Genomic DNA, 23,260 nt, shown 5'->3' with positions numbered 1-23,260 from the left:
AGAGGTGCCCAGGAACAGCTCCCTGCCAGGGGCTGTGTGTAGCCAGACCCTCGAGAGACCACACAGGAACAGAGCAGGGTTGGAAATGGTACTTTATTAGAGTTTGCTTAGAGTTTCCTCAAACACAAGAACAAGCTCCTACCAGGCCACAGCCCATCGAGCCCAAGATTCAATAAGATGCAGAAACCAACACTGTGCTGTCCCAGGGAGATCAGTGAGTATTTACAGTAAATCCGGTGCTTTAGCTGCTCTCACAGGCACAGTCCAGTTCTTCAGCTCCACCAGCCAAACCCAGCACAATGGATGTGGAAGCAGCTCTGGACATGGAACCTCTAGCCCTGCCCAGCAGCACTTCTGGCAGCAGAAGTGTGTGAGTAAAGCAAAGACTTCAGCACAGCAGGTGACCACCACTTTCAGCTCTGCTCACAGTTACAAAGACCCAAGCCCACTCCTCATTTCTCCATGAGGGACTCCAGCTGCTCCTGCAGGGATGCCATCTGGGAAGAGGGAGAGAGGATTACAGTCAGGCATGGCTGGGACTCTGGGCAGCCCCAGCCTCAGCATTTCTGTGTTCCTGCAGATCTTCTACCCGTGCCAGTGGCTGCTCTGCCTGTGTGTTGCCCAGAGCTGTGCCTGGGCACCTCTGGAACAGAACTTGGGAGAAAGAACCTCCTGCCTTGGTACCTGGCTGGAACAAAGCTGCCCAGGCAGGAAATCTGCCAAGAGTCTACAGCCACTGCCTTTCTGGTACATGGATGCCAGTGGGTCTGTGTGTCAGCAATCCTGGCAGCTTTAGACTGCTGACTGGACATGTTTTGGCTCACTGCTCCTTGAGAAGGAAGGCTGCAGTCAACCCACCCCCTGTATCTCCTCGTGCCTCAGGAAACTCCATGCAACTACAGGTGAGGTACAACCCCACCTGACCTGTAAAACTGGAGTTCTCAGCAGCTGGTGTGGTACAGGATTGGGGAAACTTTGTCAGAGGCCAAGCCTAGAACCGCATTGTGCCCCAGTACTTTCCACTCCACTGTGGGAGCTTCCTCACCTGCTGTTTCTCTCGCTCTTCCTGTTGCTTGAACTCATCCAGGACAGCCTGGAGACGGGTCTAGAGAGACAAACATGCCAGAGCACAGTTACCAATGTGATCTCAACTGAATGGGTGCTGGCACATGTCAAGTAGTGCAGCAAGCCCCAAGCTGCACTGACACCCCCTTATCTCCTCCAGTTCCACAGACTGCTTTGCTTCCACAGGGAAATGCTGGAGTGTGTATGACCACACCACAACTATTTTTAATCCAGCATGCAAAGGCCCCTGGCTTTTCCAGGGCAGCAGCTAAATCAGTCTGCTGGATCTAACGGCAAGCCAGTGCTAAGCAGAGGACTCAAAGAGACCCCAGAAGAGCTCTCACCTTGAGGGCCAGGTTCTCCACTTTCATGATGAGATCCTCCTGGCGCTTCCTCCTGTCTTGAGTTTCCTGGAGTTTACTTTTCAGGTTGTCAATCTGTTTCTGGATCCCTATGGCTGGAAGGGAGAGTGAGCTCACACCCAGAGCAGCAGCAGAGCTGGGCAGTGCAGCCTGCCTGGCATCCCAACAATTCTGCTGTGCTCTGCCACCCACTCACCAATCTGGTTGGACCCCTCATTCTCCTGCTGCTGCCCATCAGACTCATTCAGCTTGTCCTGCAGCTGTCTCTCCAAGTCTTCCTCAGTGTCCATGATGTTCAGGTCTTCGTCGTCATGATGATCCCTCTCATCTTCATCCTCGCTGCTGCTGCTGATATCATTAAATATCTCCCGCAGTTCATCGTGTTCTAGGTGGGGGAAAAAGAGTTAAAACACAGCTGATGACCTCCCAGCACCCTCTGCCTGCCAGGGACCACATTACTTAGTAGGTGGGAAGAAAACAAGAGCCCTCCCCACTGCACCTGAGGAGCCGTGGCCTTGCTTGTGTCCCGACATCCCTGGGGAAGAGATGTCCAGGCTGGTGAGTGAACCATGGTTGTCCACTTCTTTTGTTTCATCTTCAGCAATGACTTCCCAGCCTGACAGCAGGAACAGGTGAGTCAAGGGAAAAAGAGGAATGTGGAAGATGTGGTATGATGGAAGAATGCTAAAAACTGCAGGAGATCACTGTCCCTTCAGCAAGTCTGGCCTTGTAGCTAAGGATACCCAGGATGAAACACCCCAGACTCCTTTTTTTGATGACTTCTCCTCTGCTGTTATTACAGTTCCTGCTCAGCACAACAAGAAAGATCATCATGAGGAAACAATAAGCTTTGAACATGGCAAAGATGAGGCTCCCAAAATTCAGTGCCTCTTGTGCACTTATCTCCCAGTCTCCCCCACCCACGCAGAGCTCAACCTGTCTGTCCTTTCCAGAACCCCCAGGTCACACAGTGTCCTGTCCCACTCTTGAGCTTTTTCCCCACTGAAAGGATACGGACACTGACAGCTTCGGCATCGGTGCTCAGGAGACGCTTCACCTCTTTTTCCACATCAGGAGACTCAATATACTGGGCCAGAGAGGGGAAAGAGAACAGAGACACTGTTAAATGCCTCGTGCATGTTGCTGGTGCGGGTCAACCCCAACCCTCCACCTCTGGACAGAGCCCTGTTTCAAGGCTCTCTTCTCTTAAGAGTTTTCTGCTCAGCATTTGTTTATGCTCAACCAAGAAGTAATTTGTGCACCCCCCTAAAACAATCCCTCTTTTTTCTGTACAGAGCTCCTTGGTGGGTTGTGTGCTCTTGTTTTTCTGCTCATACTACTTATGAAATAAGACTGTCCATGTGTATGCAGAAAGTCCTTGAGGTGTTGATGGTCAGCTCAACTCCTTCTGATCTCACTCAAAAGATGGTTTACTTTTTCACTTTTAAATTAATCAGGAATCTTACTGCTGTGATCTCTCTCCTGTGGGCTATAAGAACATCTCAAGTAATTTGTTTCCCAAATGTCATGCAAAATCACACTCCATCCTGTTCTCAGAAACTGCAAAGGAGAGAAGAACAAGTCTTCCCAGCCTCAGGGTGCTGCATCTCCCCAACACCTTGCCTGGCTTGTGCATATGCACAGAGACAGTCTCTGAGCTCCATCTGTTGTCACTCCCCCTGCTGAAGTGACAGCTGTACTATTTGTAGCACTGCCTGTTGGGGAAGGGAAAGGGCCAGGCAGAGGGAGAAGATCGGGAAAGCAGGAATGAGTGAAGCCTCATTTCCATGAGAGTCTCCCTTCCTTTCCTCTCTATGAGCAGGAGGAGATGTGCTGCAAGGCAGCCACAGGAATGAAGTCCAGCAGGAATGATGCCCCTCAGGAGCATCTTGGAAAACGTGGAGGAAGCACTCAAAGAAGTGTTTAAATTTACTACCCTCCCTTCACCCTCATCTCAGGCAAGAAAACATGTGCAGGAACGTTAAGAGATCCCCTGTTTTCTGGACCAATAGACAGTTACAGCTCTAATGTCTCTGCCTTCTCATCCCTTGGGTATTGCATCTGCATCTGTGTGAGAAGCAACTCACCTTCTTCTTAGCTGTCTTCCGGAATCGCCTCTTCCGCACGTTTTTCAGGGGAAGAGTGACTGTGACAGAGGAAACAGATTGCATGTATCAGGCAGATGGCCCAGTGAGGGGAGTGCATGTCAGAAGGGAGGAGACCCTTCAGCAGCAGAGAGAGCCCTGGAAATGGAGCAGCAGCACAGCCAGTACCTGGCAGCTGTGAGTACCCTGCACAGACGTGGGGTATTGAGGTGGAGGAGTTTGGAGGGGTTTGGCACAGTCTTTACTCACTGCCATGGTTCCATATGAATTTCTTCTCTCTGTCCTTGTCCTTCTTCTTGTTTGCCTTGGGGTCAGTGCTCACAGTCTGCTCTTCCAAAGGGGGGTAGAGATCACCATCCACGGTGCAAACAAGCATCTGGAATCCCCACAGAAATGCAAAGGTTTATCGTAAGGCAAGGACACGAGGATGTGAAGGAACAGCATCTGCCCACTGAATGTTGTGAGCCAAAGGGATTCAGGGGCACAGGGTGTGGGAAACACAGTTTCACACCCAGCTCAGCTGGACACAGCAGCAGGTAAGCTGTCACAAGGACAACCGTATTTCATGCTCCAGAAACGAGGTTTCTAAACACCAAGCGGAATGGGGAATTTTAAACTGCTAATACTGTGAGAATACAGAAATTGGCCATGTTATACTGGATGTCCAGATGCCAGAGTGTGCAAAGGTTCTCCTGGGGAGGGGAGCAAGGAATTAAGCTGTTGGGGCAGGCGAGAAGGACAGCCCATACCTGGCAAATATCTGCTGTCTTGTAGAAGGTTTTCTTGTCGATGGTTTTTAAGCTCTCGATGATGCAGGGCAGATCCACCAGCTTGGCTGCCAGTGGCACCCGGTCCACACGGACAATCCCGTGGCGCCCATCCGCTGTGGAGAGCCACGGGAACAGGTCAGTGCTGTGGCTAAACAGCCACAGCAGGGAATACATCCCCAGGCACAGAAATGCCAGAGGACAACACATGCAAGTGGCACAGCTTCACCTGCGGACAGCCAGAGGAGGTTTAAGATGCCTTGGTGCTGCTCACTCACCGTGCAGCTCAATGGTGAGCCTGTCCTTCAGGTTGACATTCCCGGACTGGACCGCTCGCCGCACAGTGGAGGCATATTCCTGGCAAGGTTGGACACACTTACTTCAGGAGAGGGTGTGCTTCCTCCAAGAATCCCCAAAGGCTTCTGCACAACCCACCCAGCTTTAAACACCTGCCAGCCCCACGCAGAATGGCAACTGCAAGAGCCACGATGACAACTGTGCACCCTCCTCCCAACACCACGTCAGTCCTGTGACTCTGCTGCTCCTGGTGCTCTCCATAGCCCTGGCATGACACAGTGGTGTGAGGGCCCTGACAGACACACCTGCCAGAGCAACGTAGAGCTGGGGAAGCTACAGCTCCCTGCACCAAGCCCTTGTGGTCTCAGCAGGACAGTCACAGAATCCCAGAATGGTTGGGGTTGGAAGGGACCTCTGGAGATCATCCAGTCCAATCTCCTAGGGTCACCTGGAGCAGGTGACACAGGAAGGCACCCAGGTGGGTTTGAAATGTCTCCAGAGAGACATGTCTCCACGACCTCCTGGGGCAGCCTGTTCCAGTGCTCTGCCACCCTCAATGCAAAGAAGTTCTTCCTCACGTTGAGGTGGAACTTCTTGTGCTTTGTTTTATGGCCATTGCTCCTCGTCCTGTCGCTGGGCACCACCGAAGACAGACTCTCAGCTTCAAGCAACCTAACCAATATCATCAAGACCGCTTACAGCCACAGCAACCGCAGAGCCAGCACTTGCTAAGTCTCCACAACCTAAACCTCTCGGTTATCTCCCGAGCCTCCTGCTCTGTGTGGCAGGAGCTCCTCTCCAAGGGAGGCCGTGGAAAACCCGTCCAGAAGACTGGGAGCGGGCTACCCCGGTCCCAGAGCCTCCAGCCTGCTTCCACGTCCCTGGCCGGACCCGCAGATCCCATCGCTGACTCGCCAAGCCCCCCCAGACGCGGCGCTCGCCGGGCAAACGGGGCTGAGCTCGCCGTGACCCGCGCCGGGACCGAGCGGGCTCTCACCGGCGGCAGCCGCAGCACGAACTGGCTCTCGAGCTCGTGCGGGGCATCGTCCTTGCCCTTGCTCATCCCTCCTCCTCCAGCTCGGCACACGAGACGCGCTCACCCCGCCGCCGCCGCGGCCCCGAGCCCGTCCCCGTCCCCGCGGAAGCCGAGCCCGGTGCCCGCCCCTTCCGCTCCATCCCGGCCGCTCCCCGCTCCCCGCCCCGCCGGGGAAGGCGCCGGGGCCATGGGGGCCGGGTTCGGCCTGGGGCTGGGGCTGGCCCTGGCCTCCAGCGCCTTCATCGGCGGCAGCTTCGTCCTCAAGAAGAAGGGGCTGCTCCGGCTGTGCCGCCGCGGCCGCGCCAGGGCAGGTACGGCGGCTCCGGGCATCGCGACCTGCGAGCCTCGCGTGTCGCTTCGTCCGTGTCGCTTCATCTGAGGCTTCCTGTTTCTCTTTCCTCCGCACTCAGGGCAAGGAGGGCACGCGTACCTGCGGGAATGGCTCTGGTGGGCAGGGCTGCTGTGCAGTAAGTACCGCGCTCACCCCGCGGTGAGACACGCTTGTGACAGAATGGATCGTGGAAGGGACCCTAAGGACCACGAGCAGGGACACCTTCCACTAGCCCAGGCTGCTCCAAGCCCCGTCCCACCTGGCCTTGGACACTCCCTCACAGTAAAGGATTTCTCCCTGATATCTAATGTAAACCTGCTCTCTGCCAGTTGGAAGCCATTCCCCCCTATCCTGTCACTACATGCCCTTGTAAACAGTCTCCAGTTCTCTTCGGGTACTGGAAGGCCACAATTAGGCCACCCCACAGCCTTCTCTTTTAAGAGTGTTTATGGTTGTTTCTAGTCACTTTCATGTTTTGTTATGATGGTCATTGTTTGCTTGATTTTTATCCAAGTGTCTGAGGATGATGCTGATCTAATTTTAACTCTAAAATATCCTTAAGTCTCGTGCATTACCAGGTTTCTCTGCTAAGCAGGACCTGAGGAGCTGGTCTAGCTGGGTTGGGTTGAGTGCTTCTGAAGTGGCCTGCACAGAGAATGTTGTGATAACAGAACATCCAGCACTGTTTGATGCTACAGCAATTTCAGCAGCTCCGCTTTACACCTTTCAATGTTAAGAACCAACTGTACTTGATTTACCCTTTAAAAAGCTGTTAAAGCAGTTCCAGGAGAAGAACACCTCTTAGAAATACAAACTCCTTTCAGCTTTGTGGCTGTTGTGGCAATAGTTTCCCGTGGTTGCTGCTTGCTGTATAGGCACATGTGACCAAGGATCACCATGCATAACACTGAGCCTTCCCTTCCCAAGAGAACGTGTGTGGGGCTTCTGGTTGTTCTTGCTGGTGCTGTTCTTTCCTGGTTGTATGACATACCTCAGAGAAACATAGGATGCTCAGGTGGAAACAGGCTTTTCTGACCAGACTCAAACTTGTATTATGGTGAATTGCTCCTACTTCGATGCTCACCCAACAGAATTTCTCTTGCAGTGGGAGTTGGAGAAGCTGCAAATTTTGCTGCCTATGCCTTTGCCCCTGCAACACTGGTAACTCCACTGGGTGCTCTAAGTGTCCTTGTTAGGTAAGCAGCCTCAGAAACTCCCTCACCTCACCTAGTGAGGGACGAAAGCAGGTGCTCTGCTTTCCTTCCTCTCTTCCCTCAGGTACTCCCATCTCTTGCCTTAATTAGTTTTGAGTGGGTTTTTTCTTACTATCTTTCAGTGCAGTTCTGTCTTCCACCTTCCTCAATGAGCAGCTGAATGTTCATGGGAAGATTGGCTGCATCCTGAGTATCCTGGGCTCCACTGTGATGGTGATCCACGCTCCACAGGAACAAGAGGTTTCCAGCCTGGAGTCAATGGCAGAGAAGCTGAAAGATCCAGGTACTAAAATAAAAGGGGTCCTGTCACCTTCAGGCTCAAAACTGACAGTAGAAGGTGGGACACAACTTGGCTAGATTAGTAAGGACTGAACTAAATGGTAATGGAGGTGTTTCTTGTCCTGCAGACACAACTGGAATCATTAGCAGTTACCAAGTGGGCTTTTTTTTTTACTGTCTATGAGGTATAGATGCAAAAATTGAAGAACAGGGGAATTAGGTGCAGCTGTCAGCAGAAGGGATTGGCCTGTGGCAGTGCCAGGATAGGAGAGGGAATTCCTGGACACAAGGGTGGCAGTGGTGTGGCTGAGGGAAGGCAGAGCACGACCTTCAGGCAAAGATGAATGAAATCAATGAGTTACATCCAAGATCAGGTAGTCTTGGTGCTTATGTCAGAGGGTAAATCAAGTTGCAAGACTTTGATGTGGGCAATAGCACAAATGGCAGAATAAGCCACAAGAGATGGAGGAAGGAAGCACAGGCAGAAGAGCAAAGCAGAGTAACAGGTAGATGCTGCTGCTCATTAGAAGGAACACTCTGGCAGGGCCTCGCACTCCTGTTACGTGGCACTTTCCTTTTTATCACACCACAGTCTCCAGAGTTCAGCCAGGGCTTCCCAAGCCTTCTGCCACCCTCCTGGGCCTCCTGCAGAACAAGCCTCCCACCACTGCTAGTGCCCTGGAGCCTGGCTGTGCCCCTGCCACTACCAGCATGGGCTATATCTGACAGCCTGACTTGTGATTGCACTGTTAAGAGCTGCTGCTGGCTCTGCAGCTTTGCTCAGGCTTCCCAACCCCATTCCTTTCAGATGGAGGCCAAAAAGACAGACTGATGGGGCAGTTACCCCGTCCTCTGTCTCTGCTTGCTGTCCAGTTACATCTGTCACTGTGTTCTGACAGAGCTCTTTCATTCTTTCCCCAAGGGTTCATTGCATTTGCTGTTTGTGTCCTGGTGAGCTCCCTTCTGCTTATCTTTGTGGCTGGACCCCGTTATGGACAGAGCAACGTGCTGGTTTATGTTTTGGTCTGCTCTGCCATTGGCTCACTGTCTGTATCCTGCGTCAAAGGCCTGGGCATTGCCCTCAAAGAACTGTTTTCTGGGAAGCCAGTCCTGAAAGAGCCACTGGGCTGGGTGCTCCTGGTGTGCCTGGTGATCTGCATCAGCATCCAGATCAACTACCTGAACAAAGCCTTGGACATTTTCAACACATCTGTGGTCACACCCGTTTACTACGTGCTGTTCACCACAGCAGTCATGACGTGCTCCACCATCCTCTTCAAGGAGTGGCAGCACATGGTGCTGGACAACGTCGTCGGCTCCATCAGCGGCTTCCTCACCATCGTGTCTGGCATCTTCCTCCTGCACGCCTTCAGGGACATGCCCTTCACCCCCAGCCTCCTGCCCCTCTTCCTGCAGCCAGGCAGGGCAGACCTGCATCCCCCATGGAGCAGTGCAGACAGACACCAGTCCTGTCAGCACCAGCCTCTGCTGCCCTCAGAGGACAAAGGTTCTCAGAGCGCAGAGGAGGAGGAGAAGTGAAAGCGTGTGAGGATGCCTGTGAACTCTGGCTTTCTGCTCCCACTGCCAAGGCTGAACATGCTGCCTCAGCTGCTGCTGCACTAGCAGGACCTGGCAGTCACCCTCTGCCTGTCCCAGGTGCCACATGGGTGCTGTGCCACTGACAGGAGTCTGGCAGAGCCAGCAGCCTCCTGTGGCTCCAGACAGGAGCCCTGGGAAGCGCCCAGTTCCTTGGATCCTGTGCTTCTTCGCTGTTCTTTTACATGAAGAATTGATCTGCCCTCATCAGGACCCAGAACCTGGCTGTGCAGAGACCTGCAGCACTAACACAGTGCTAACCCTGCATGGCAGACCACACCTCTGGGGAGGCCTTGTAGCATTTTTTAAAAACAGGATTAACAGCTACAAAATGATCTAACATGGTGCTAAGGTTACACAGAGAGAAGATGGATGTCTGGCTTGAAAGGTGACACACACAGAATAGTAATTAAAGATTCCTCTGTCAAGTACTTGTTTTGCTCACTCTGCTAGAATTTATTTACAGATTCACATCCAAGAACAGAATACAGCCCAAACTGGGAATCTTCAGTGGTGCTGCCACATGCTGCTGTGGCTCTTCAGAGGGACCAACCTCTTCATGCAACATCTGCTGTGCAGGTTGATGAAGCACCTGCTTACTGTATTCTATTAAAAACTGATCTGTTCAGTTCCTCAAGTGGTGAGTGATACATTTGTACCGAGAGCTGGGCCAGCTGAAAGGTGTGAAGAATCACAGGGGTAGGAAGAACTCTGCGAATGCTCCAGAGAAATTCAAGTTAGGACAGGAGAGGGAACCACTTGCTCTGGGAACCTAGTCCTTAGCTATTGAGGTAAGTTTCTGAAAGATAACCAGACAGCTGTGTCCTCACTGATGTGGGTTTATATCAGCACAGCTGTTTAACACATCCTGAATTTGTTCCCAGGAAGGCTTGCTGGCCACAAGCCACTCACAGGTGCTGTCCAGCCCCTCCTGCAATGGGATGTGTGCAGAACTGCTTGACCAGGCTCCTGTGCAGAGCTCCAGGCCACTGTCAGTGTCACTCCAGGCTTCCCAGAGCCACACTGCCTTCCCAGAGAGCGGATCAGTTGTTGGTTGTTTTTCCAGTTAGAAGCTCCTCTTTGTGTCCTGGGGGCAGAGGTCCAGAAGACACACCCATGGGCCTCCCACCAGCGACCTCCACAGGTAAAAGTGCACGAGGTGATAAAGCAGCTGGTTAGTTATTTCCTGCTTTCAGTCTCTCTAAAGAAACTACAGGTCAGCAGGAGCTGTTAAACCTTTAGGGAAGAAGGGGGAAGGCCACAGACTCTCCCAGAAACAGGTTTGATTCATGGGACCAAATTAATTCAGCAACAAGTCACAATTCAGAAAAAAACCCTTCTAGCCAAAGACAATTATGCCCTCTTCCTATTAATTTTACAACAAACAGGATCACTGGGATGGAGGGGGAGTGACAAGAAGGCCAGATTTTCCATTCTCAGCCGTGATCTACCTGAACAAAGGAGAATCTCATGTTAAAAATTGACCCAGTTATTATTTATTACATTTACCCAGGGAAAGCAGTTAATGGAGCAAGTCAGCATCGACAGAGTTGTGCTGCAGTGTGAAAATTGGTCACTTGGGCATATGAATGATTTACCTACGGAAGCCTGACAGTATTTTCCAGCGGTGACACTGCCTGGGATGATCACTGTTCCCAGGGAGCTCTTCTGGCTCAGGTGCCTGTCCCAGCCTGGGATGGTGCCCGGGGGGATGTCAGCACGTACCCAGGAGGGCTGGTCTCTGCAGCACTGTTTAAGGCAGCAACCACAGGCTGGCCTCACCCAGAGCCCAGCTTCACATCAGCACTGGAAACACCCATGGAATGAGCATCACCACCCCTCTCCTCAGCCGAGGGGGCACGTCCCAAGTGCAGGGTCCCAGCACAAAGGCAGCCACTGGGAGTGCCACATCACCCCGGCGTGGAGCGTCCGTGTCTCTGTTGTGGGCTCTCATCTGGCTGCAGCTTCCCCGAGATGGCATTTAATTAAATCCTAACCCCCTGAGCTGATCCTGGCTCCTTCGGGAGGAGTGGGCCTGGGCCAGGCCCGGCCTGGCAGGGGCTGGGTCCAGCTCAGTCGGACAGGCTCTCCGAGAAGGCCGACTTGGACTTCTGTGTCTGCTCCAGCCGGTTCAGGATGAACTGGCTGGTGTCGATGAAACGCTCCACGCAGTTCACGAAGCACGTCTCGGCCCGGCTGTCCAGCTTCGGGCCCGGCTTGTCCATGCACTTCTCCTGCACACAGGACCTCCTGTTGGTCCCGGGGGCACCGAAGCCCGACCCTGACACCCCCTGCCCCCCCTGCACCGGGGCCGTGCCCCCGGGCATTGCCAGCCCTCGGACGAGATGGTGTCACCCCCCTGCTCGGGATCCTCATCCCCTCGGGATCCTCATCCCCTCGGGGTCCCCATCCCCTCGGGGTCCCCATCCCCTCGGGATCCTCATCCCCTGGGGGTCTCCATCCTCTCAGATCCTCATCTCCTCGGGAGTCCCCATCGCCCCGGGATCCTCATCCTCTCGGGCGCATCTGACAATCCCCTCTCCCCCGCTCCCTCTCTCCCTGCGCTCACCGGGCCCGGGACCGCTCCCACGGCGGTTCCATTGTGTCCCCATCAGCCTCCCCCTCCTCCCCCCGGCGACACAGCTCTGCGCGGCCTCCCAGCCCTTCTGCCCCACCAGCTCGGCCGTGTCCCCGGAGCCGCCCGCGCCCCGCCCGTACCCAGCACAGCTCGGTCATCTGGTGCACCAGCTGCTGGAAGCGCTGCTTCTGCGTCTCCACCTCGATGAAGCGCTGGAGCTGCGGGTCGGCGCCGCCCAGCCCGGCGCCGGACGGCGAGTCCATGGCGGCCCTGGAGCCCCTCGCTGTCCCCGCGGTGTCCCCCCGGTCCCTCCCGGTGCCGCCGCGCCGCGACCTTCACGTGCCGCCGGTGCCGCGCCCGCCCCTTCCGCCCGCGCCGCGCCTGCGCCCCGCGCCGCGCGCGCCCCCTGCCGGCCGGGAGGACCCGCGCAGCCCCGACGGGATGGGGGAGTTTATTGTCCATGAGCGGGGGGAGAGTGGGATGGGGCTCCGGGGACGGCATGGGGCTCCAGGGGTGATGGAGCTCCGGGGGTGCGATGGAGCTCTGGGGATGTGATTGAGCTCCAGGGCGGTGCCAGAGTTCTGGAGATGTGATGGAGCTCCAGGGATGTGACAGAGGTCTGGGGGTGTGATGGAGCTCTGGGGATGTAGTGGAGCTCCAGGGATGTGATGGAGCTCTGGGGCAGTGATGGAGCTCCAGGGTGGTGATGGGAGTTCCAAGGCGGTGATGGAGTTCCAGAGTGGTGATGGAGTTCTGGGGATGTGATAGAGTTCCAAGGCGGTGATGGAGTTCCAGGGTGGCGATTGAGTTCTGGGCATGTTATGGAGCTCCAAGGCGGTGATGGAGCTCTGGGGCAGTGATAGAGTTCCATGGGTATCCCTGGACTCCCCTGGGCCCCAGGTCCCCCCATGCCGTGTCCGTGACAGCAGTGCCGCGGTGCTGCCTGGCACACGGGTCTGTCCGGGCGGGCAGTGCCAGCGCTGGGCAGGGCTTTGCGGGCGGTGCCCGCGGTCAGCACTCCTCGTCGGCGATGTCCAGGATGCTGCCCAGCAGCGCGGTGAAGGTGGGGCGCTCCTCAGCCTTCTGCCGGGCGAGAGGGGAGCAGTGATGGAACTGGGTCTGCCCCTGCACCCTGGGGAGCCCCCGGGGAGCCCCGTCACCCACTGGGGCGGCTGGAGGGGGTCTCTGGGGGTGGGATCCACTCACCTCGTGCCAGCAGCTGTACATGATGGCGTAGACCCGCTCCGAGGCCGCCTGTGGCCGGTACAGGCGCAGGCCTTGGATGACGTGCTCCGTTGTCTCGCTGTTGTTAAACCTCTCGTAAGGCATCTTCCCCAGGGAGTAAACTTCCCACATCAGAACGCCTGTTGGAGGGAATGGCAGGGAGAGCTTGTGGTGTGGGAGCGCCTGTGCCTGACCCTGGTTTGCAGGGGGGGTTCGCTGCTGTTGGGGTGCTCTTCCCAACCTCCAAGTCATTAATTCCATGCTCTTACCAAAGGACCAGACGTCAGACTTGCTGCTGAACTTGCTGTACAGAAGCACCTCAGGAGGAGACCACCGCACTGGAAACTTGGACCCCATGGAGCTTGTATACTCGTCATCTAGAACGTACCTGCAGCAGATAAATGGATCAGGGTGCCTGCCTTGGTTTTCCCATTTCACTCCTCCATGCAACCCACCAAGCCCGAAAGGAATGGGCAGCTCTCAGAGTGACCAGGGGTTTCAGTCAGCACGGGTTTCAGCAGGCAAAAATCTCCCTTTGCAAACAAGTGTGTGCTAGTGAAGATTGGGGAAGGGATAGGGTGGCACAGAGGCACAGCAAAAAGGGGATGTGGGGAGAAAGCTGCAGCCAGGAGACTAGAGGTGGGGGAAAGAGGATGCAAAGAGGAGGGGGAAAGGGCTGGGGTGAGTAAGAAAGGGACAGTGGAAAGTGAAGAGGCAGAAGCTTGAGCCGGGCAGATGAAACAGAAAGACAGGAGAAGACAATGGGAAAGCAGAGCTGGAGGATGTTGGGAGCAAAGACTAAAGTGAAGACTAGACTGAAGGAGGAGATGGGGGATTGAGACAAAAAAGTGACACAGACATGTCTACCAGACCTGGAAAGACCAAAATCTGATACTTTCACAATTCCTTGGTCATTCACCAAACAGTTTCGAGCAGCCTGTGGACAGAGAGATAGAGGCAATTACTCCTACCTGATATTGCCTCTCCCATCCCCCTGTACCAGCTGAACTTCGTCTCATGCCCACCCACTTAACACTTCACTTTGTCCTTTAAGTTCACCTGGGTGGGGGCAAGCTACAAAGTCATCAGCCAAGAGAGCAAAAGAGGCCTCCAAGCATCCTGTTTATCTGTGGAGGAGTGACTTCCCTCGTGGGATTTTCCCTGAACAAAGCAGCACCAGGAGATCAGGTATGGCAGGATGGCCAGTTGGCAATGCTAGCCCAAAGCCTGACAAACTGCAGGCCCAGCTTTTCATGGGGGTCGAGAGGAGGTCTCTTTTCATGTCTGAGCCAGTGATGCCTGTGCTACCGAACACAAACCCTGCCCCAGCCACAGATGCATTTCACATCTGGAAAACTATCTAGTCCTGCCCTTTCTGCAATCTCTTCCTGCCTGCAGGGAAGGGACTGCAGAGCATCCCACCCATGGGTGGGCAGGGAAGCTTAGAGAGGTGTTCTGCAGAGGAGGCTGCAGAGCTGCCTCTCCTCGTATTGATGAACTATCTGGACCCTGTCCAGGACACGCTGTGGCTGTTGCTGAGCTGGACGTGTGCCCTTCAGCCACAGCCCTACCAGGTCTCGGTGCAGGAACTGCTTGGATTCCAGGTACTCCATAGCTTCACAGACATCCTTGCACATCTCCAGCAGCTCGGCAGGCTGGAACCGCTGCCGAGTTTCCCTCAGGAAGTTCAGGAGGCAGCCGTTGGCCATGTACTCCGTGATGATGAAGATGGGACGCTGCTTAGTGCAGACCCCGTAGAGCTGCACCAGCTTCTCATGAGACAGGTTCCTGTGTTGGGGACAAGGCAATTCTGAGCATCTAGAAGGCCAAGCAGCAAAGGAAGCACCTGTGAATAAAGAGAGTTTGGGAAGGGAAGGTGCTCCAGATCCAGCTGACAGTGGAAAAACTCACTAAGGAATCAGCACAAAGTCTCAGATGCATTTTGCAGAGTGTGGCACTGCCCAGGACTGTCCCTGACACCACCCAGGAGTGCAGCCACTCTGCCAAGGTGTGCCCAGCACTGACCTGCACTGTGCTCACCACTTACATCATGACTTTGGCTTCGTCTATAAACTCATCCTCTGACATGGAGCCCTCCCTGATCATCTTGATGGCGACGTCGTACTGGCCCCTCCACTTCCCGTACTTCACCACTCCAAACTGCCCCGTGCCGAGTTCCTTCAGGAAGGTCAGATCCTTGGGGTCGATCTCCCATGACCCTAGGACAGAGTGTGAGCATAATGTGGCTGCAGGTGACCTCTCCACAGGGTGCTCCCAGTCATCTGGTCTAGCATGGCCAAGAAAAGCTCACGAGCTTTTGCTCCCTGAAAAACCATCCACAAAAACATCCACAGAAGAATCTGAGACCTGTTCCTCCATGGGATGGGGAGCAAGGTAGATTGTGGGGTCTCTTGGTCAGTACTGTCACCAGAGGGCAAGGGAGTGTAGAGAAGTGATTCCTGGGAATGCTATGAGCCCTGCTGCCATGGAACAGCCAGGATCCCAGCCCTGGAAAATTGCTGCCAGTAGGGACAGACCCTGCAGCCAGCCCAGGCTGGCTTACCATAGCCAAGGCCAGCTGTGGAAGGAGCACTTTTCTGGTGCTGGGACACGGGGTACTTCAGTCTGGATATGAGCCCTGAAAAACAAAAATGTGGATTGCCACACTAGGTTTACCTGCCACATTCCAACAGGGAACACGAGCCTCCTGCCTTCAGCACAGGAAGGTGAGGGTACCGTGGTGTCAGTAAAAGCACTGCTGGCTTCACTGTGTCTCCCTAACACTGACCTGCAGAATTGTGCTGGTGGTACGTGATGAGCTCTGGGATGCTGTTGAACAGGTGCTTTTCTGCCAGGTAATACTGGTTCTGGGGGGTGCAGCACACCACGTAGTGGCGGATCGTACCCTGGGGGTCTCTGGAGAGAGAGTATGTAGGGTCAGTGGCATGGGGAGGACAGGCAGAGGGTGAGGGTTGCCTGGGGGAGCCCTCTGAGGGAGGAGCAAGCTGTTGTGAGATCCACTTACACAGAGGACTTGGCATAGACAGAGACAGTGTATTTCCCTGTCTTGCTGGTGGAGTCTCGGACGATGAAGCCCCCTTCCTTACCCTAAAACAGAAGGGGGAAAGGCCACTGGGTGGTTGTTGGGAGGTGTGACTGTAACAGGCAAGACTTGAAGTGAGTGAAGATCACAGCATGGCTGGAGAAGGTGCAGTGAGTCAGAGGATTCCTAAATCCAGTCTCTGCCTGTGGGGCCACCTCCTGAAGTGACTGCTCAGAGGAGGTCATGTTAGGATAGAGATGGTTCGTGGGGCTGTTGGGGCAATACTCCCTCCCAGCACAAGCCAGGCTTGGTCCCATGCTGGGCACAATGTGAGAACAGCCCATGGAGGGCTGGTGTGTAGAACAGACCCAGGCTCAGGAGGCAACACTTACCTCCTGTTTCAGCAGTTGCTCTGCTTGGCTCCGAGTGATATTCTTTGAGTACCACCTGAAACAGGGACACAGCCATCAGGGAAATCCCAGCCACCATTGTCCCCAGCCCAGTCTGACCCTGGCCCAGCCAGGAGAGGTGGTGCAGAGAGCACCATGGGGCTGCCACGGGGCTGGAGGCTTCCAAAGGGTGTGCGAGAGGGAGAGCGACCCAGCCAGGCTGGGTTAGCAGAACTGAATGGAAAGCTGAATGGAAAAACTGAATGGAAAAGTCTCCAACCAAGTGCAACTTGCCAGGCCCCTGTGCCTTCTCTTACTCAAAGATCTCCAGGGAATTGCTGGTTTCAGTGACGTAGTTGCTGGGGATGTATCCTTCCCTCCTGTAGGAGAAAAGGGGCTGGTTACACACTGATGGAGGAGGCCAAGGGGATGGGGTGTTCCTGTCCAGGGAGGCTGAGTAGAAATGGGCTTAAAAACCTTGATGCAACCCCATCTTTGTTCATGTCTGGGCAGGGCTGATAGCCCAGCCTGCTTCAGCCTCCCTCACCCTCCTCCCTGGGGAGGCCACAGGTGGGCAGGCAGGGATGTGTTTGCCCACCAGTGCCTGGGCACCAGGCCGAGTGCCAGGGCAGTGGGAGCTCTTACCCGTTCTTGTCTAGAGCTTTCCACCAGGGCAGGTGGCTCTCCTCCAGGATGAAGTACTCCTCTCCCTTCTGCAGCTGCAGGTCCTGCGCGTTCATCGGCTGGTAGTTGTAGAGGGCCACCACCTTCTTCATCTCGCCCGCTGTGCTGGGGGCCGGCTCACGAGGCAGAGGCTTCATCACCATCTTCCCACAGAGAGGGGGAGTGTGGGACGTGGTGAGGCTGGCAGGGCACCGGGAGAGACCCTCCCCAGCCCTGGCAGGGCACTGGGCTCAGGCCAGCTCAGTGCAGCATTTGTCTCAGCTCCCACATGTCTCCTTCATCACTTTTTATCACAATATTTCTTCATGCCTTCACAAAAGGTAAGTGTTTTCTCCCTACGTTTTGGCTTAACCCATGACTCCTCCAGCCTACATGAGGGCTTTATCCTCCCAGCTGCCCCAGGGAACCTCAGAGTTGAGATCATTTGACTTTCCTACAGGCCTTTGAGTTCCACCCCCTGCTTCGAGCTCCTTCTCCTTAGGACACCACCTTGCCATCGGTCCCCAGAGCTGAGTCCTGTACATCTCTAAGCAGTCATTGGACATGTTGGCTTTTACCAGGCAGACCTTTTCTCAAACACCTTGGAGCCAACCCACATGCTGAGGCTGGCCCTTACCTGGTCCTCCTCAGGAGTTGGGGGAAGAGGCTTCTTTGTCTTGCGATGCGACCGCCCAGTTTTCAAACCTTCGGAACAGAGGAGGGACTAAGGTGAGAAGAGATCCCCAGGACTGTGCTGTGGTGGTCCCCGAGGGGGGGGAATGAGGCAATGGGAGGGTGCCCAGTGTCTTACTGCCATTCCTGCTCTCCAGAATTTGGCAGCCCATGGCATTCTTGGCAGTCTGGGAGCAGCACAGGTACTGGCCATCGATCCAGAAGCAGGGGTGATACTTCTGAACCAGGTCGCTGTTGTACCGAATCACTGTGGCAGAGGAGGGGAGATGCGTGTGACCCAAGGCTGTGTCCCCAGCCTCCTGTGGAGACCTCTCTCCTCCCTGAATGCAGACAGGCAGCCCTATTAAATCATTCCACCCTTAGCTGTGTTACTGACACAGTCCCCTGTGGCCCTGCTGCCCAGGTTTCCCTCAGCTCGTGTCCCTCGTTCCAGAGCTGTGGCTGTGAGTCGATCCCTGTGCCACAAAGCCCCCAGTGCAGGAAGGGCCAGGCTTGCCTCTCAGATTTGATCAAAGCTCTTGAGCAGCTCTGCAAAGGGAGTCCTGCTGGGACTGGCCCTCCTGCCAGCTGAAATATCCAGCAACCCCCCAGGCCTATGGTTCACAGCTCTTTTGAGCCCTATTTTTGAGAAGTGGAGAGGAAGGCCAGTGCTGTGCCTGGATTGTCATGGGGAGAGGAGGGCACTGCTACCATATCCTGCCTGCTTGGAGACTTCCCTTGCTAGGACACCACTCCCTTGCCAGGCAGGCACCAAACAGCTTCTTCATACTTCTCCCCAGTCTAGAGGGACGACTGGATGTGCCTAAACACCAAGGCAGCACAGGGCTGGCCCACAGCAGCTCCACGGGGTAGAGAGAGCCCCTTTTCTGGATGAGGACATCCCAGCAGCAAAAGGCCAGCATTTTCTCTCCCCTTTTCCCTGTGGATTTTACACTGACTTCAGCTGCCAGTGGATTTTACACTGGCTTCAATCCTCCTCCCAGAGCAGGGAAGTGGGGAGAGGGCTGGCTGCCTGTCAGGGCTCTTGTGAGATAACTGACTTCCCTGTTATCAGCCTGCTCTTCCGCCTCGCTGGAGCCAACTTCCCTGTGTCAATTCAGGCAGCTAATCTCACCCCACCAGCACAAAGCCACAGAAAGATACACACGCACGCCCGCAAGACACACATACAGGCAGCTCCAGCAGATTTGGGCTGATCCAAGCCCCTTGGCAATGCTGCTTCAACACTCTCAGCTTGGCAAGGCAGCACCAACACAGCTGAGCATTAGCTCTGAGCAAGGCTCTGGATGGGTTGGGAAAGACATTCCCTGGTTCCCAGCAGGCTTGTTGTCCCTGTTTCCTAAAGCACCCAACCCTCCCCTTGCAAGGCAGTACAGCTTTGTGGCCACATCTGCTGTTTCCTCTTGCCCCCAATCATTTCTGAGCCTGCCTGAGCTACTTTGGAGCAGGTTTGTGAGAGGACAAGAAGCCTCAGCCGAGCTAGGTGAGGTGCTGCAGAAGTTAGAGGGTGACAGAGGTGAGTGTCCACCCCGTCGGGGCAGGAGCAGCTCCCTCCTCCACGGGCATGGGAATACATAACCATGAGCCAGCAAGCCCCTGGAAGCCTGATGCTCTGGGTCAGGCCCAGGCACAGCTGAGTGCCTGTGTTTGCTTTCCAAGGGAGCTGCAGAGCCCCCAGACTCACCGCTCTTCAGCTGATGGATCCAGCGTTTGCGCAGCTCCTCAGTTGGGGAGAAGATGTAGAGGGGCCCTTCGTCATAGACCACCTGCAGGACCCCACACCTCAGCACCCCGGGCCACGGGGCTCACGGGGGGAGCCAGGGCTCGTGGCCACCCCGAGCAGCTGGTGCAGGGCAAGCCCGTGCTGGTGCCTGCTGGCCCTGCATGCTGCTCTTGGGACCGTGACAAAGAGGTTATAAATAAGCCCCCTCCCCTGAGATTTTTCCACTTCCTTCTCTGACTTTCGGTGTGCTGGGGGCCGCACTGGGTGCCAGCAGGGCAGGCAGCTGGGCTGGGGCTGAGCAAGCAGCCGGCAGATAGCATCCCTCCAGCATCAGCCAGGGGACCGAGAGGAGCAGGACAGAGCTCAGAAGCAGGTTTCCATCTAAGCAGTCTCCTTAAATAGATCTGCCTCGGCTCAAAGCAGCTCACCTGGCTGCCCTGTGCAGTAAGGGCAGCAGCAGGGTGTCCCCAAACAGCTGAGTGACAGTTGGCACTGGGGCAGTGATGCCATGTTTGACCCCAGGTCCCTCTGGGGTCCTCCCCCCAGCACCCTGCACGGCCCAGCAAAGGGGGTGCAGTGAGGACTCACCTGGAAGGGGTAGGGGAACCGTTCGATGATTGAGATCTGCTCCATGTTGTTGTAATCCTCTCCTTTTCTCTGGAAGAGAGAGGCAGAGGTGGACATTGGCATCCCGTGCTTGGCTGCTGGCACCTCCCCTGCGACCCACAGCCTTTGGCATCCCCCTGCTCTGCATCAAGCTGGACCCCCTGGAATGGTATGGGCAGAGCGCCCCATGCAAAGCAGGGCTGTTCCCCACTGCCACCACCCCAGGGAAGGGTAACTCTCCCTATTCTCCCAGCAAGGGGACAGGGGGACAGATGCCGGGAACGCCGGGACCCTCCTCACCGGGACCTGCCGCTCGGGGGGAGGGTTGTTCTCAGGTGCCACCATCTCCACACAGGTGATCTTCTCAATGTCCACAGAGCCCTTCTTACTGCCCCGGCGCTGCAAGAGACAGGCTTGGCTCAAACGGTCACCAAACCCATGTCCCCATCCAACTACCCCTTGGGCTGGGTGCTGGAGACCCCTGGGCACTGCCAAGGCACAGTCCCTGTGGCTGCAGACTCACCCCTCGCTCAAAGTCATACTCGTAGTAGGACAGCTTGCTCTCTGTCAGCAGGAACAGGCGCTTCTTGAAGTTGAGGGGAGAAGTTTTCTTTTTCTGCTGCGAGCGCTTCAGGAAGATGCTCTCCAGGAGGACACTGGCCATGTCACCCCCCGGCCTCCTCCGCACTGTGCTCGTGGGGTTGCTGTGGGCAAGACAACACTGACAGGGCACTTGCTCAGCCCAAAAACTGCTGGACCTCCCTCAGGTGCTCTCTTCTCCCTGCCCAAAGGGCAGGCAGGGTCGCTGGGACCCCCGTGGCGGGGAGAACCGGCTGCAGAGGGGTGTGGGCAGGTCAGTGTGGGTTATTTGCGGTGTGACCTCTCCTGGCCCCTGTCCCACAGTAGGCTGCAGACCAAGCCACCACCCGAATGGCTTCTGCTCCTGCTGGACGCTGGAGAGGCTCGAAGGGTGTGCAGAGGGATGGACAACTGGAGAGGGAGGGAGACTGGGAAGCTGTGAGCAGCATATCCCCGGGGAGGAGCGTGGAGCCTGAGCAGTGACACCCCGCAGGCGCCTCCTCCCCTCCAGCACTGTGCATGTGCACTTGCGTGGGCCGTTTCCTCCTGCCCCACCGCAGGCACTCTGTGCTGGGGACGTGCTGACTTGGCAGCACACAAGGGGTGGTCACGGGAGGCCAATCCCTAAAATGTGCTGGGTAGGTCCTGGCCCTCAATAGTCACGTGCTGGGCTGTCAAGAGCACGGAGTAGCCCTAAAGTCATCCTTCACCTCTGTGTCCATGGACCCTGCAGGAGTGCAAGAACAATGCTCAATCCCCTTTCCTCCCCTGTGAGCAGCACTTGTTGGAGGCCAGACTTCAAGAGCTGCCTTTGGCTAGCAGCCAGAGGGGTTAAATCCTCCCCAAACCCTCCTCAGCAAAGCTGTCCTGAGCCTCTCCAGGGCAGGCTGGGGCAGGAAACGGCTCAGATGAGAGCCCTGCATCCCACTGCTGCTCTGCCTTCAGAGGTTGTAAATCATCCCAGCCCACCTCTTGAAGAAGCCCCCATCTCACTCTGTCCCTCCATGCTGTTCCCAGGACCTGTGACATCCAGACGGTTCCAGCAGCCCCCAGAGCCCTGTGGCTGGAGCTGTGGGCTGTGACCAACACCTGACTCCAGTCTGGACCTAATGGGGAGCTGTTGAGTGAACTCTGTGGAGCCACTGCTGAACTGTGATCCCCTGGAGCCCTGCTCCATGTCTCCTGCCCTGACCACCTACACTCCCTGCTTCCCCTTCACCTACACCTTGTTCCCTTTTTTCTCCTGCTTTGGAGGTCAAACTGGGAGAAGCTGTTTTTCTCCCCTGCTCCCCACAGCTCGTCTCCTCTGTGGGAGGCTCAGAGGTGGGCCAGACCTGCTCTGTCCCTGCCTGTCCTTTGGGGTGGTGGGTGCCCCATGGGACTCACCCCCTCAGCCATCACTGTGTTCTCAGACAGCTGAGGTGGTGAGTGGGTGGGTGGAAACATGTCCTGTGCCCCCCCAGCTAATGGGACTTCCTGCCACGCTCACACCTCAGCCAAGCGTGCTCTGAGACCACCCCCAGCCTGGCACTCACTGCTGGCCCCTCCACCACGGTCCCGGGGCCACCCCTGCACAGGCAAACCCTGCCCCCTGCCCGATTCCTGCCAAGGAGCTGAGCCACTGGTGGATGGGGGGCTGGAGGGCGGCTGGCACGCTCGGGACAAGAGAGAAGGGTGACAGGGTGTCTGGGAATGACACACTTCACAGCCCCCATGTTTCAGGCTGAGCCTGGAGGGTGTCAAAATCGGCGGGTGGGAGGGACAGAGGAGGAAACCTCCCGCGCAAGAGAGATGGGTGAACAAACACAGAGCTGCACCCCAGCAGTGCCCGCTGCCAAAAGCACAAGCAAGGAATGGCCACAGGCACTGTCAGCACCCCAACCCGCTGCTCTGGAGCACTCCTGGGGCCCCTGACACCCATGTACTGCCGTGCCCCCCTGCTCCGGTGCGCCCTGCAGCCCCCGGCACCCCCACAGCACTGCACCCCCTGCCCTGCGGCACCCTCCAGCCCCCCGGCCCGTGCCCGGGGTCAGATGCCGCCTGCTCGGAACCACTCGGGCCGTGGGGACAAGGCCGAGCCTTCCCAGCTCGGCTCGCCCGCACCTCAGCACCACACGGCCTGTGCCCAGCACGGCTCTCCCACCCCCAGCACCGCGAGGAGGCCAACAGAGGTGCGAGGCCGCCGGGATGGGCACATGGAGCCTCCCGCCGCCACGGCTCTGCCACGGCCACACCAACAAGGCCCTGCCGGCTCCCGGGACACCGTCACCCTGGTGCTCCCGGCATGCCCCGGTGCACTCACCAGCCCTCCTGCCGCTCTGGCCAGCCGGGCTCCGGTGCCGCCGCTGCCCCGCGCCCACCCCGGCGGGTTCGGGTTGGGGTGGCTGTGGCGGCGGGAGCGGGGAGGGATGGCGGGCCTGCCGTGCAGGGAGGGAGGAAGGACGGGGCCGGCCAACCCCACCCTTTCAGTTCCCCTTTTTCTGGTTTCTGACTCAAAGGCAGCATCTGTGTTTCCTCCTGCAGGCAATGGGGATACCACCCTGGGGGTACTGGGCCACCAGCCATGGCCAGAGCCTGCCCCGGGCTGTGGGCAGTGCCAGGCTCCTCTGGGCTGCCTGTCCCCATGTTGTCCCCAGACGGGTTCTTTCACCCTCTGTGCACAAGGCTGATCCCCACACAGAGCTGAGATATGTGGTTTATTTACAGTTCT

The 23,260-nt window shown here is 56.4% G+C and overlaps 4 protein-coding genes across 6 annotated transcripts; 1 reads left to right on the top strand and 3 right to left on the bottom strand.

Moving 5' to 3' along the window:
* Positions 1-75: 75 nt before the first annotated feature.
* On the bottom strand, positions 76-5,751 carry TAF7L (TATA-box binding protein associated factor 7 like). The gene is made up of 11 exons (XM_051785206.1): positions 5,594-5,751; positions 4,578-4,656; positions 4,282-4,415; positions 3,782-3,908; positions 3,515-3,573; positions 2,442-2,514; positions 1,927-2,043; positions 1,624-1,812; positions 1,410-1,522; positions 1,046-1,105; positions 76-497 (listed from the first exon to the last, which is right to left on the bottom strand). The coding sequence occupies exons 1-11, from the start codon at positions 5,657-5,659 to the stop codon at positions 453-455; spliced, it is 1,062 nt and encodes a 353-aa protein (XP_051641166.1). The 5' UTR covers positions 5,660-5,751; the 3' UTR covers positions 76-452.
* LOC127470093 (magnesium transporter NIPA2-like) lies at positions 5,715-9,689 on the top strand. Of its 3 annotated transcripts, none has more exons than XM_051785221.1 (5): positions 5,715-5,943; positions 6,043-6,099; positions 7,069-7,159; positions 7,300-7,460; positions 8,379-9,689. In XM_051785221.1, exons 1-5 carry the CDS (start codon positions 5,820-5,822, stop codon positions 8,993-8,995), a joined length of 1,050 nt encoding a protein of 349 aa, XP_051641181.1. In that variant the 5' UTR covers positions 5,715-5,819; the 3' UTR covers positions 8,996-9,689. The 3 variants fall into 3 exon arrangements, with proteins under 3 accessions (XP_051641181.1, XP_051641190.1, XP_051641200.1); XM_051785240.1 differs by having other exon boundaries at positions 5,867-5,943; positions 6,043-6,245; XM_051785230.1 differs by lacking the exon at positions 6,043-6,099.
* An 836-nt stretch (positions 9,690-10,525) lies between these two features.
* TIMM8A (translocase of inner mitochondrial membrane 8A) lies at positions 10,526-11,982 on the bottom strand. Its single transcript, XM_051785253.1, has 2 exons — positions 11,771-11,982; positions 10,526-11,286 (listed from the first exon to the last, which is right to left on the bottom strand). Exons 1-2 carry the CDS (start codon positions 11,891-11,893, stop codon positions 11,125-11,127), a joined length of 285 nt encoding a protein of 94 aa, XP_051641213.1. The 5' UTR covers positions 11,894-11,982; the 3' UTR covers positions 10,526-11,124.
* A 108-nt stretch (positions 11,983-12,090) lies between these two features.
* BTK (Bruton tyrosine kinase) lies at positions 12,091-22,939 on the bottom strand. Its single transcript, XM_051785195.1, has 19 exons — positions 22,853-22,939; positions 20,495-20,675; positions 20,272-20,370; positions 19,954-20,022; positions 19,327-19,408; positions 17,761-17,889; positions 17,587-17,654; positions 16,932-17,113; positions 16,604-16,666; positions 16,290-16,344; positions 15,880-15,962; positions 15,643-15,770; positions 15,418-15,492; positions 14,902-15,073; positions 14,426-14,642; positions 13,727-13,791; positions 13,124-13,242; positions 12,837-12,994; positions 12,091-12,713 (listed from the first exon to the last, which is right to left on the bottom strand). The coding sequence occupies exons 2-19, from the start codon at positions 20,633-20,635 to the stop codon at positions 12,642-12,644; spliced, it is 1,977 nt and encodes a 658-aa protein (XP_051641155.1). The 5' UTR covers positions 20,636-20,675; positions 22,853-22,939; the 3' UTR covers positions 12,091-12,641.
* Between the last annotated feature and the right edge of the window lie 321 nt (positions 22,940-23,260).

Source organism: Manacus candei, unplaced genomic scaffold (assembly GCF_025592945.1).
Source record: "Manacus candei isolate 608988 ecotype Guabito, Panama unplaced genomic scaffold, ASM2559294v1 h1tg000003l, whole genome shotgun sequence".
NCBI lineage: Eukaryota > Metazoa > Chordata > Aves > Passeriformes > Pipridae > Manacus > Manacus candei.
Note: the sequence above shows the minus strand (reverse complement) of the source record. Positions and strands in the feature narration are given on the sequence as shown.

Coding starts and splice junctions, on each gene's coding strand:
- TAF7L (XM_051785206.1), bottom strand. CDS start 5,659: ATGAGCAAGGGCAAGGACGATGCCCCGCACGAGCTCGAGAGCCAGTTC. Junction 3,574..3,781: donor ATTCATATGGAACCATGGCA/GTGAGTAAAGAC, acceptor CCTCTGTCACAG/TCACTCTTCCCCTGAAAAAC. Junction 498..1,045: donor AAGAGCGAGAGAAACAGCAG/GTGAGGAAGCTC, acceptor CCCTCTTCCCAG/ATGGCATCCCTGCAGGAGCA.
- LOC127470093 (XM_051785221.1), top strand. CDS start 5,820: ATGGGGGCCGGGTTCGGCCTGGGGCTGGGGCTGGCCCTGGCCTCCAGC. Junction 5,944..6,042: donor CCGCGGCCGCGCCAGGGCAG/GTACGGCGGCTC, acceptor CTCCGCACTCAG/GGCAAGGAGGGCACGCGTAC. Junction 7,461..8,378: donor AGAGAAGCTGAAAGATCCAG/GTACTAAAATAA, acceptor TCTTTCCCCAAG/GGTTCATTGCATTTGCTGTT.
- TIMM8A (XM_051785253.1), bottom strand. CDS start 11,893: ATGGACTCGCCGTCCGGCGCCGGGCTGGGCGGCGCCGACCCGCAGCTC. Junction 11,287..11,770: donor AGATGACCGAGCTGTGCTGG/GTACGGGCGGGG, acceptor TCCTGTGTGCAG/GAGAAGTGCATGGACAAGCC.
- BTK (XM_051785195.1), bottom strand. CDS start 20,635: ATGGCCAGTGTCCTCCTGGAGAGCATCTTCCTGAAGCGCTCGCAGCAG. Junction 19,409..19,953: donor GGTTCCCCTACCCCTTCCAG/GTGAGTCCTCAC, acceptor GGGGTCCTGCAG/GTGGTCTATGACGAAGGGCC. Junction 15,493..15,642: donor CCACCAGCACAATTCTGCAG/GTCAGTGTTAGG, acceptor TTTGTTTTTCAG/GGCTCATATCCAGACTGAAG.